The sequence below is a fragment of the Patiria miniata genome, unplaced genomic scaffold, assembly GCF_015706575.1.
Source record: "Patiria miniata isolate m_02_andy unplaced genomic scaffold, ASM1570657v1 HiC_scaffold_12, whole genome shotgun sequence".
NCBI lineage: Eukaryota > Metazoa > Echinodermata > Asteroidea > Valvatida > Asterinidae > Patiria > Patiria miniata.
The window spans coordinates 5,656,060-5,669,003 of NW_024037050.1; the positions used below are offsets into that span (position 1 = coordinate 5,656,060).

At 42.5% G+C, this 12,944-nt stretch overlaps 1 protein-coding gene across 1 annotated transcript; it reads left to right on the forward strand.

Annotated features, from left to right (window-relative positions):
• Positions 1-7,229: 7,229 nt before the first annotated feature.
• Positions 7,230-12,742, forward strand: LOC119743861 (transcription factor Sp9-like). Its single transcript, XM_038220062.1, has 2 exons — positions 7,230-7,364; positions 8,049-12,742. Exons 1-2 carry the CDS (start codon positions 7,230-7,232, stop codon positions 9,456-9,458), a joined length of 1,545 nt encoding a protein of 514 aa, XP_038075990.1. The 3' UTR covers positions 9,459-12,742.
• The last annotated feature ends 202 nt before the right edge of the window (positions 12,743-12,944 follow it).

Consider the following 12,944-nt stretch of genomic DNA (forward strand, 5'->3'; position numbering starts at 1 on the left):
GTGGGGGGACCATGGGTTTTCTGCACTGCTGAGCTTTATTGTTTGTTTGTAAAATTTGAGATTTTTTTTCATTTGAGTCTTTTTGGGGACTAGTGCTTTTTTTTGTGATCAAGAAGTAGGGTTATTTTTTTTCTCCTACTGTTGGTTCGGCGATTATTTCGACAAATCCGGCGGGAGGGTGCTGGGAGACACGGCGGAGCTGCGACGGGGCAATCGGCTTGTATTACCCAAGAGTCGCTCGGGGCGTTGCGCGGTCGAGACTCGATCGACTGCGCGGACACTTGGCAAATTCACGAAATGTTGACAAGAAGGAAAAAAAATAAAACCTCACCAAACCCTGCACTTGATTTGGGCAGGACAAGAGAGCAAATGCATGCTTCGGGCCCCCATTTCAGTGATCATGTGGAGTGGGAGCATGAATGTCAATATATATCCCGACAAATCAGCATACTGACTTCTAAGAATGATATCGAATATGTGTGGTGGATTTCGTGGAGATAGTACACACTTGTTATTTAATCCTTGGACATTACGAAAATTGGAAGTGTTAGCATGGAACGTTATAATCGCAAACACTGCCCAACAAATGACAGTAAAAAGTGACTCATTTACCTAGCCGCAAATATTCTTAAAGCTATAATATAAAAATTGACCAAAATATAAATTTATAATTATTATACTTTTGTTGGGGGGGGGATTATTAGTATTTAGTAGATATGTTCACCACTTGATAAAGCTCAGGATACTGCCTCTTATAACAAGATAAACCTACACGGCAAATTCACCATGGCCTGAATCGGATTTATCAAAAGGTACTAGTAGTTTTATCTTTTGGGTAAGAAGAAAACTGAAGAACATTTTTTTTAAACATTACTCAACCATTGACAGTACACCTGTCCAACGCCGCATTTTGAACTTCCGTTAAAAGGGTCACCCTGAACTTAACTAGCCACGTGCAAATCGAATACGCAAAGATTTACACGCAAACGTAAAGACGTCATTTCAATCGTCATTGAAAACCATTATGTGGAAAAAGAGTGAAAAAAAATCATGTTTTAGAAGTCTTTATAATGTCATGTTGCAGTTTTTTCAAGTTTCATCTCGTGCCCTAATATCTTTTACAAATAATTATCCGTTATTGATAAATTATCATTGAAAATCTGCAGTTTACGAGCGAAAAAATATGAATATCCACAGTGATCCGTTTCATAAAGTCCCAGTCAAAACTTGTATTTTACATGATCTATTGAAAACCTCTGCGTGTTCACAGAAGGTCATTTGGCCCAGTCTGAGATGTGCGAGGGCGGCTTTAAGTTCAGTTTCACAACTGAATGTTATAATACAATGGATTTTTTTTTCATAATTTATTATTAATTTTTGTTTACAATACGAATACAATTTCACTTAATTTTCGCAAAGCTATATATAAAGCTTTCTCGCCGCAGAATCTGTCGTTCCTAACGTGATTGCAAATTCTCCGGGCCAAAAAAAAAAAAATCCGATAAACAAGGCCCGAGTCAGACAGCTAATCTAGCGGTAAAACCCAATACTTTCCCGTAAAACCCCGCCGTGTAAACCAAGACGAGTTGGGCCGAGAGACCCATCATCCTAGCTCGGAGCAATAGACCCACAAGAACTGAAAGCTCAGTCAAGCCATAGCGTTATACTACAGTCTTGGCCAGTCTCATCAGCAACCGGCGGTCTACAAACTCCCCTCGTGCCTCAGGATTTTCCTCTCTCTCTAGCTCTCTCTTTTCCCCTTTCCAATTCTAGTGAGAATTACAGATCCGCAGATACGATTATTCCCTTAAACCCGAGTTTTCTTAGGCCGGCGGGGATTGTCGTTAGCGCCTTTCCCCCCTTCTCATCCTGACGTTTGATACTTTGACTTGGGAAAACAAAACGGTGAGGGGTTTTACACTGGTGCGCGCACTAGCGCATTGGATGGACTAATACACATGGGCACGGGTATTAGACACGGGACGGTATATGGCACATCTACGCGATGTGCAGTGGGACTGACAACGGTACACGGAGGGGGAAAGACTAGGTCTAGCGTGTCAATCAAAGATTGATCAGCCAGATCATCTGCACCACCTTGGCTGACCCTGCACGGCCCATGCCAGGTCTCGTCTGCCGAGAGGTCACGAGAATCCACGGTGTTCTTCCCCTCTTCGCTATCCGCTCCCCCATCTTTTGTCTCTCTCTCCATCGATACGATCGCGATCGTTATCGTACAGGGTGCGTAATGTAATTAGCAGAGGTTTAAGTAATGGCCGTCAAACCGTCCGCGCTTCGGGCCAGAAAAAGAAGGGGGAATAAAATCAGTGTGACGTTTGGCGCGCAAAAAACAAACTAGGAATCCACGTCAGTGCGCTTATTCAATAATTTACAGGATCTTTGCGTTGACAGAGGTTTCAAAGTAATAAAATTTAAGTAAAAAATAAATGTAGGATTCGTGGAGGCGGGGATTTCGAAAGATGCCCCCCCTTCCAATAAATGTAAAAATAACGGGAGTAACAAATTGTAAGTGTTCTGCCAAGTGCGCAAATGACTCGCGGCAGCATTTGTTAGAGTGGCAGCTACGGAGAAGAACATTAATCGAATTTTCAAGAAAAAAAAGTATATGATTGATTTTTTTTACAGTTCCATTGGCAAAATTGAATTCAGTTTGACTATTAAATTCGCTCCTCTTTGGTTTATACTGAATTACTTCTATTATTTCTTTGTTTTTTTTTTAATCGTAACTGTTTGCCCATCGGTAATAACCTCTCAAATATTGAAAGTTTTTTTAGACAGCTTGGACTCCCCTCCCCTCCCACAGAATTATGCCCAAACAAAACAATAAAAACCAAGTGATGGGTTTATTTTTTTTTTATTGGTGCTACATCTGTTGAGGCTTGAACACGTTGCCTATTGGAAGACTATGATCCTGAGAAATGAACAGCCGCCAATAATAATGACCATCATGTCAGCATTCATTAGGGTGGACTCCAGTGCACATGATAACTGCAAATTAGTGTTCATTACCACTCAGACTTGCCGACTAACCATGCCTAAATTTGTTCTCTCCTCTTAAAAAAAACCCACCGGAACCAATAATAATATCGCTGTATATGGTCCCCCCCGGCATACAATGCTTGGGGCACCGCCTCGCGCTAGTCCTTTTCATCGGGCTTGGAGCGGCGTTGGCCGGGCCTTACGAAGGGCTAGTGAATTCGGCGAAAGTGTGAACGACTCCTTGCCGCAATCGGAAGTAAGCCTTCCACGCTCTAGTGAGTTCGGGCAGGGCAGTGCACCCGCAATCTTCGCAGACAAAAGTGGGAGAGACACTCACGAGACATGCCCATACTCTGTGATCGCACTGACATTAAAAACATTGACAGGATTTCTGTTTTTAATGTATCATGAACCTGGAATTTAGACTCATTTATCGCGAAATACAGAGTGGTGCAAAAAGAAGGAAACCCATTTTTGACAGAAATGTTAACCTACTTACTGAACTTATTTGGACTGTTTTTATAATGTAGTGAAGTATTGCTCTTCAACCATACATGGTAACCAAATCTTTTTAAAAATCGCAAGAATAGTGTTATTATGGTAATTTGAATTCAAGTCAGCAAAATCACTGTTGCCCACATGATTGTAAGTCTAGTGTAGGGTTTTTTTAATCTTAAAATCAAGCTCCGGAGCTTAGTCAAGAATAAAGCCGTCCGTGGACACACAGGTTGGCACATGAATTATTTAAACTAACATATCTCAGAGAAGAATATGCATTTGCAATAGTTTTTTCGTCACTTATGTTTAAAGATCAATATTTTAATACCATCAAAATTGAATTTTTTTAAATATGCTCAAAAGTATAGGTGAAAATTGCTGTCAAAAGTGGGTTGCCTTCTTTTTGCACAACCATGTATAGTGAATGTCGACATAACCCATCTGCGTGGCTTTAAAATAGATCAATGGTGCAAAGATTCATTTCATAATATTTTCCACAACTGTACCATGTGATATGTTCGTTCATGTTTCGTGGCTGGTGTGCTATCATTGTTTAGGGTCTGTACATTCAAGAGCGATCGTGAATCTGTGCACGTCATTGCGCATGCGCAGTCTTGTTTATGCCGATCCGAGGTCGGGGAGCTAACTCAATACTGTGTTTTGAATTAATGTTAAACATCGGTAAACAAGTGGATGTTTAGACCAGTCGAACTAATGAGTGCCTCCTTGTTTTTAAGATTAACCCGAAGTTAATAAGAAAAGCACAACTGTCCTCTGTCCGCTTCTTTTGTGAACTTTTTAAAATGGTTATTTTCTTTTTTTCAAAGGATTCTATATGCAGAAATGCTTGTTTACAATCTACTAAGGAACGCCATTTCATCCCAAAATAGCTAAAAGAGAGACAAAGCAAGCCTTTTAATTTGCTGACAAAAGTTTTCAAGATGTTTGGACTGCAAACGGGAGGTTAACCGAAAGGAAACATGCCCGCGTGAAAGACGCATAAAAGATCAGAGATCACTGCTGTTTCTGTGCTTCATGAATTATGCTCAATCTAGTGATATCTTGATTTCCGTATATTACCGCAATTGTCCAATCTGGTGAAACAAAAGAAATCAATGATCCAGCAAGACGGTAGTGTTTTCTTTCTTCAAGAGTCCCGTCCCTGGTCGTTAACCCCTCTCGCTTCATACCTGTCATTGCTGGCAGTTTTCTCCTCGAAATTCATTAGGGGCTCGAGAGCGCGTCTGGTAATTGACGTAATTAAGTCAAAGACAACTTTAATTACCGCCACGTCGCAACCCTCCTGCCCGTTACACGAGCATAAATTCCACGGTGACTGTGCGGCGGCAAAGACCCTAAAAGAGGAAGAAAGTTAAAGAAAGTGCGGGGGAAGGGAGAGAAAAAATTGTCAAAACAAATCGCTGTCCCGAACTTGGGAAGACATCCTCGCCGCTTCCTCGCCCCCTACACTCCTGCTTCGCTCTTGTGACCGTATATCGGAGGTTGCCCAAAGTTAGGCAGGTTCCCCCTCCTTTCGCCGAATCAAGTGCACACATCAAGTAGAGAGGCAAACGCGGGTAGGCGCGATAGCTGGCTAGAAGTGGGGGAGCTCAAAAAACTGTCGAAAAGAACAAGTGATGAGCACGGCAGGCCCGGGCCACCAAAAATAATACCGATAAGTGCACTCACTTTCAAGTGCCGACCACAAACCCGTTCGAGCAAGAAAAAACCAGCCGTGCTTTCCCTCGACTCAAGAGCCGCGATGCCGCTCGGCCAGAAGGATGTCTCGGGCCCGATGAATTATGTAAAACCAACTAGCCAAGTATTTTTACAGTATAATTTTCACACAGCGGGTTAACAAAAATGTATGATGGAAAATCAAAAAAGAGGGGGTGAAAAATGGTCGGGAAAACATTCTTGGATGTTTGGACGACCGCGTGGCTCGTAAAGTTATACGGAATCTGTGGAGTGTCTCTCCCGAGTGGTGCGAGTAAACACAGCGATGGGCAATCACCCTTCGTCCATGGTGACGAGATGTAATTAAACAATTCACCAAGGTACTCCCAAAGCGTCAAAATACTCTGTTTAAGTTCAAGACAAGTTGCTTGTGTTTTTTTTTTATTCACGACTGGCGGCGTGCTTCTATTATACCGTCACATGATCTGATTATTTTCCCGTGCGGCCACCTGGATTCGTTTGAAGTCGATTCGGCGCGGTATACTTTCTAACTCTCATTAAGACCCTGGTATTCCAGACGAAGCGCAAGAAAAATGGAAAACTCTAAATACCAAATTTAATGAGAATGTTTATACCGGTAATCTTAATTTACTTTCATTGAGATGTATCCAGTTATATTTTAAAGCATGCATCACTATCATTTTTTTGATAAAAAAAAGACAGACAAAATGTCACCAGTTAGCTGGTAGCCTAAGACGCAAAGAAAAAGATTTGCATTACAGAAAAAAACTCCATTAATGTCTTCTCGTCGTCGTTACTCTTAAAAGGTGTCTCTGCTGATTTTGTGGTATATTTAAGTCAAAAGTCATGTCTGAATTCAACAGAAAAAGAGCCCTGTTCATTGTAGGCCCATTTTTCATTCTTCTTTGTCGTAAACAGCGTCCTTATAATGTGCGTCATCTTACTGTAGAAATCCAGTGTAGAGACTGAGCAGTGGTACCAGCGAAGAATCACCCGTGACAACAGCGCGTATGTCTGTCGTTGGCGGCGCTGTCTAAGGCCAAGCGACTAGCCTCCTTCCGTGGTCATTGGCCTTTTGCTGCTTATGACGACACCCCCCCCCTTATAATGGATAGTATAATCCGGCCCTGCCTAACCAGGCGTTATGGCCAGACCAGACGGTTTCTTCAACATACCACGCCCCTTTGGGCTGACCAGCCAAAATACCCAGTGTCCAGTGAACTGGACAAAAAAAGTCCAGACTATTTTTTCGATCGACGGTTGGTCACAGTTGACCAATGCCATACGGAGGGAACTTCGGACCGTTCGGGGCGGCGCATTGCGCAAACATTATGGTTCCGTGACCTGACCCAGCAAACAAAACAACGCAACGGACTTCACCAGATCGATACAGTCTGTGTCTTTTATGTATTCCCCAGTGGATTCGTGGAATCTCACGCCATTTGAACTTCTTCTAACGATTGCTTTTATCGTCCGCCAGACCGGAAAAAAAGCGTGAAAATCGATCTTAACATGACAACGGTACGGCAAGGAGGAGATTACTATGTTCATTTGAGCTTCGAGTCACATTTACCATTTTTGTTCATTCTGTCGCCGTTAAATACCACATTGAATTAAGGTCTGTATTTGAATTTAGATTAAGAAAATGTAAAATCTATCCATAAATCGGAGACCTCTAAGATTTCAAATACGAACTCCGCGCCGTCCGCACTCATCTGGCTTAACGACAAGAATTTTCAAGCTTTTTTTCAGAATCCGGAATGACGTCACGCGTGCCTCGTCCAATGACGATCGGCAGACGCGGCAAGCTAGCGACTCGCACGTGCGGCCGGCAACTATACGGCAGCGTGCATATTTTAAGCGCAGGAGAGAGAGCGGGGAAAAAAAGATGGATAGTCTTACGCGCGGGTCTCTACGAGATATTGATTAATGTTAGATAGGCCGTAATCACCGCATTGGCTTTCCTCCTGACTGGCTGACAGTCACTGCTCTCGGCCCGGATCGCGCTGGCTCTGCTCACTAGGGGGAGACTGATGCGATCGTCTGGCAAAAAAAGGAGAGCCAGTGAGAAAGGAGGAAAGGAGGAAAAGGAGAGAGTTGGGACTAGGGATGCGGTCGAGGCGTGGCAAGCGGACGCAGACTCACCTTCCCTCGGCTGCCGTCTGGAGGTGACTTCGTCATCATCATCATCGTCGTCATCATCATCATCACTCTCTTGCCTGGCTCTCTGTCTCTCTCTCTCTGACCGGGGGCTCGCGGAGCAACCAGGGTTTGAAGATGATGACTGACTAGCATCCAGCCACCCCCGTCACTACCGTGTATAGCTCGGACACTGATGAGTGCTAGTCCCCCACTGTAGGTTTATTGTGGCATGATGAGAGATATATTTTTAAGGGGGAACGGGAGCTGCATCTTTTTTTTTCATCTCTCTCTCTCTATGCGTGGCATCACTGCTCGTGCTTAAATCGTAGCCCTTTGCCATTGGGGCTTGCACGGTTAGATGCGGGGTTAACCCGAGTGTGATTTCGGTCGACCTGGTTTTGTCGGAATTTTCTGTCTTCAGAAGTGCCGATGTAATATGTTAGTTTTTTTTATTAGACAGGTGGAAAAGAAATTTATTATAGAATGCTATTTTAGTTTTCTAGTCTGCAGGATTTCTTTTAAGGCTATCTACTTGACTTTGACTGTTGCATGCGCGCTTGAAGCGTCGTTGATGTACAACGCAGCGAAAGGAATTGCAGTCTTATCTTTGTAATAACACTGCAACAGAACATTTTCTATGTATTGTAAAGCGATTTTATATTTCGAAATCGTTAGTGATTTTTGTTTCCTATTTTTGTCTTTCTTGACAGGATCAGCCACGTCTGGGAACCACACCTCTAGCCATGCTAGCTGCCACCTGCAACAAGATTGGTACCAAGACCCCACCCCCATCCATGACTGACGTCTCCACCCCACAGACCAAAGGTTTCCTTCCCTTTAAGAAGACGTCCTCCATGTCCGACCTGCCCACGGCCCTGGCCGACTCCAGAATGCCCACCGTGTCCGCCTCGACAGCTAACGGTTTCACTCCGTACTCGCTCTCCCCGGCCGTGGCCATCCACAACTCCTCGCTGACCAGTTCCACCGCGGCCGCTGCCGCCTACAACGAGATGCTTGCCCATGGAAGGACTTCGCTCAAATCCAGCGTGCCCTGGACTTCCACGGATTCCGCCTCCCAGCCGGCCATTATACACAAACTCCACGGCACTACGGCCGACCATTTAGTCAACGTGTGCCCCGGCGTGCCCATTTGCCCTCACCCGTACGACTCGTGGCTCAAAGCGTCCAGCGCGGCTGCGGCCAGCATCGCACGGGATTCCAGCTCCGGGTCGACCCTCAGCTGGTGGGAGTTACGCGGTGGCTCGAGTTGGCTGGACCTCCACCCTAGCACCGCCGTGGCTCTGAGCTCCCAGTTACCGAAATATTCCAGCTACGCCGCCGAGTGTGCAGCCTTGAATGCCGCACACCCTGTGTTTAGCACTCCGAGTCCCCACCCATTTATGACTGCCCCACCCCTCTTCACCCATGACAGTCTAGGATCTTTAGTACCGCCAGGTTGCGATCTGATGAGCTTGTCTCAAATGCGATCTCCTTTCCTAACACCGAGTGGATTCAGCGGATTGTCGCTGTCCTCTCGGGCCAACCGGCGGTACACCGGTCGAGCCACCTGCGACTGCCCTAACTGCCAGGAGAACGAGCGGCTAGCCGCGGCTGGACAACCCATACGCAAGAAGAACGTTCACACCTGCCACATCCCTGGTTGCGGTAAGATCTACGGTAAGACCTCGCACCTCAAGGCCCATCTCAGGTGGCACACAGGGGAGCGGCCGTTCGTCTGTAACTGGCTGTTCTGCGGCAAACGGTTCACGCGTTCGGACGAGTTGCAGCGGCACCTACGGACCCACACGGGCGAGAAGAGATTCGCCTGTCCCACGTGCAACAAGCGATTTATGCGTAGTGACCACCTCAGCAAGCATATCAAAACTCACACTGGTAACACCAGTAGCAGCAGCAGCAGCAGCAGTAGCAGTAGCACGAATAACAATAGCTCGTCAACTGCTAAGAAAAGTGCTGCTACCATAAGCGGGAGTGAGTCAGAGAGCAGCCCAGGTGAGCTTGGTAGCGAGGGTAACCCGTCCCCTCTCCCTTCAAAGAACACTAGCTCATCCTCCTCCTCGTCATCCAGAAACCAGCACGAGGTAAAGATGATCACATCTTAAGAAGACGAAAAGAACAGACTTCAGAAAACATTTCGTTTGTATTCGCTTCAAAACCACAGCCAGTAGTCTTGCAGTATTCTCGCGAAGTCTCGTCAAATCCCGAAATGTGGTGTGTGTTTATAGTTATCACTTTTTTTTTAAAGCAGGGAGACGCTTATTGTGGATTCCTCTTATGGAATATCGCGTTGCATTTTTGGCGGCGCCTGTTTCACTTACAACTACAGCAAAAAATAATTAAAAAATTGATTCAAAGTGTGTGGGTGAATGTGTGAATAATTATGACATGTATATAATACAGGCAATATGTTAACAGAACTTCTGTACACTTCCAAGTTTTGCGACTGAAATAGAACAACACGACCACGCTTTCAATACTTGCCACTCCCTGTACTGAAGATTTCCTTTGTAAAAAAAAGTTTCCTTTAATTCAGTCAAAAATTGATATACTCTTCGTTGTTTTGCACCTACAAACCTACACTTTTGAATTTGGGCTTTATTGCGTCGTAACCTTTATGTAAAGCGTCACTATTAAGTTACCTTTTTCTGAGTCATTGTTAAAATGTCATTTCTAATAAATGTATTTCATGTCATGGCATATTTTCAGAGGAAAAAACCCTCACAGGTTAAAAAAAGAAAGTGTTGGTGATAGTTTTCGACGTATCAAAACCATGTCCTCTCAAAAACATCTACCACCGACAATGTCAAAGGTCATGTAAGATGAATACATTCATGTTTGCTAGCAAATATTTAAGGCTGCCCTACTTGACTTGAAGGCTAACAATCTGAAGTACATGGCGGATTAGATTTTTGGATTAGCCACTTAAACAATAATTTTTTTAAAACCCGCTTGTACTGTTTGAGATATCAAATTCTCGAGTTGTTGTAGAAACATTGAATTACATACACGAAACTAAACTATGATCACATTCCGAATTAATTTGGCTCTCAAAAAATTACACATTTGTTCGACTACCTTGAAATTAAAGCATGGGCCTTTTTGTTTTCAAAAAGAATATTCACCATTTCAACGTGGGACTAGTATGCAAAATGACGCTGCTGGTTCTTCCTAGCGTCTGCATCATATCGTGTATTCAGTTTTTGTTTTAAAATTTGAATGCAATTTCGAAAAAAAACCACTTCTGGTGAAAATGGGGTTCTTAACTTCTTATTCAGTAACTGACTATGTATTCATCATGATACGTAAAATTCAGCATCAATAGTCTGAATAGAAAAAAAGCATAGACATTTACATAAACCGTAACAAACCGAAGACTTCTGAAGTGTGTGAAAGCGCGTGAAAAACAGTGAGAAAAAGCGGAGATTGTTTTAAACAAGTGAGTTGATATTTTAAAGTGCAAACTATTGGTGTATTACTTGTACTTCTGTTGAGTTTTTGAGTTGAGTAACCCAATGTCTTCTACCTCACGTTTAGGTTTAGCACAAGCTTCTCAAGCTTGACGTGGTTTTGTAGTGTTCATACACCTTCTTTATTGCTATTTCTACACCGGTGTCGAACACAAGGGCCTCAGCAATGCACATAATAGTTTCTTGATTAAATTTGCAACTCGTAAAATTTAATTTTTAAGCCCAAGTCTGCCGGTGTCTTCAAAGGCTTGAAATCTTATTCTTGCTGTAATCTGTTGAAATATGGTATTTCTTTAGCCGGGCTTTTTTGTTATTTGTGTTCTTGACGAACTGAAAGATTAGATCAAAAATCTTTATTGATAGGCTTGTGTCAAGCTTTTACCGAAGCTTTTATTAAATTTCTAATTCTGTGATGTACCGAATGAGGTTTTTAACAAGCCAATAACGTCTGCCTCCCCTTGTCCTACTACACAGTGGTTTCGACCGGAACAAAAAAAAGAGTGAATTTCATGCCAGATTTAGTTGGGAAAACAATTAAGAGAGCAAATAATTACTGCTTCGCTTTCCGTCTTTGTATTCTTGCTTATTGTGAGTAAATGTGGTGCAATGGCGATCTGGGTATTGATCCGTTAGGATTCAATCAGTGATTCTCAAATCAAAGAAATCACTGTTGTTTGTAACAAAATCGTGAGGGACTTATTGAGCTTTTATAACCGTTTTTTTTTTGGTCGTCACACGCGGGTTCTGTTCAATCATGTACAATTAACTTAAATTCGTAATTAGTAAATAGCATATCTGGGGAAAAATCCCGCAAAAATTGTAATATAAATCTGAAATTACAATTTTTTTGTAGTCTTTGCAACAGACTTTCAATATGTTTTCGATCTTTACTTTTTTTGTTTTTGTTTACTGCCCATGAGAAGGACTGAACTATATCCTTATGGTGTATTTGTATGACCAAGTCATGAATTTTGCACTCAGTTCAATGAGTACATTGATTCACTGAGAGAGAAAACAAAATCGATTTACATTGTGTATTCCAGATATTTAATTTTTGCCTACATATTTATATAGTTACGTCCAGTACATTTTACTTTGAGGAGGTATCAATAATTTAAGACGATCTGTTTCTGCTTATTTTACAACTTTTTTTTTTTAGCATAGACTTCACATGTCGATCTCTGTCGACCACTAGTATACAGACATCTGTGGAGATCAACCTGTCGAATTACAATCTCGTGCACCTTTGTATTCAAATTAATTTGGTTTGTAGTCGACACTGCCAAGAAATTTGGAATCTAAATTCTGCGCCAGTATTGCAGTCGTAAACACATTCGAGTTGGTTATTTTTCCTTTCATTTTTTGAAAAAAATTAACACGGACATATTTTACGTTCAGTCCTCGCCATATTTACACAAAGTGTGCAGGAATCCGGAAAACCAGATAGTAAGTTCTACCGGTATTAACTACCTAAAAAATGTACAAATTCAATTCACATACATGCACGAGGCTTGTTGTTATAGGTATTTGTTTTCAATGTAGGAGCTGCAATGCTCGTGTATAATGTTCAAAGCAATGTAGTCATGTTTCGAATCCACCGCTCGTTTTTACACTCTGATGTGTTTTATAAATACAGCTCTGTATTATGGTATGTAATGGGTGTACTTTTGAACACTGGGTGTTTGACAGTTTCGACAAACTCTTTCATTTTTTTCCGTCTTTTCTGGGAATTTTTGTTATTTGGTTTTATGAATAAGAAAAAAAGACTATATCAGTGCACATACTAGGCGCCTGTCCCACAGGTATGTACATATTTAAAATGTAAGAGTGTATAATTACCATAACTATAGAGTGTGGGGCTATAATATTATTAATATTATAAATGTTGAATAAAATGATTGTCCTATAGTGTAAACGTATTCTGTTTCGGTGTCCATCTTTTTCGTTGTAGAAGCTCCTTACCCAATAGAGTTGTGTGGGTTAACCGCGCCATTTTGTCTGATTCCCCGACGTCTGAACAAGGATTGTTACGAAAATTACATCATGTGGAACAGACTATTTTACACACAAGGGCCTTATTCTGAACTGCATATACAGTATGTCCCCAAAAATTGTCCGTCT

Coding starts and splice junctions, on each gene's coding strand:
- LOC119743861 (XM_038220062.1), top strand. CDS start 7,230: ATGCGATCGTCTGGCAAAAAAAGGAGAGCCAGTGAGAAAGGAGGAAAG. Junction 7,365..8,048: donor CCCTCGGCTGCCGTCTGGAG/GTGACTTCGTCA, acceptor CTTTCTTGACAG/GATCAGCCACGTCTGGGAAC.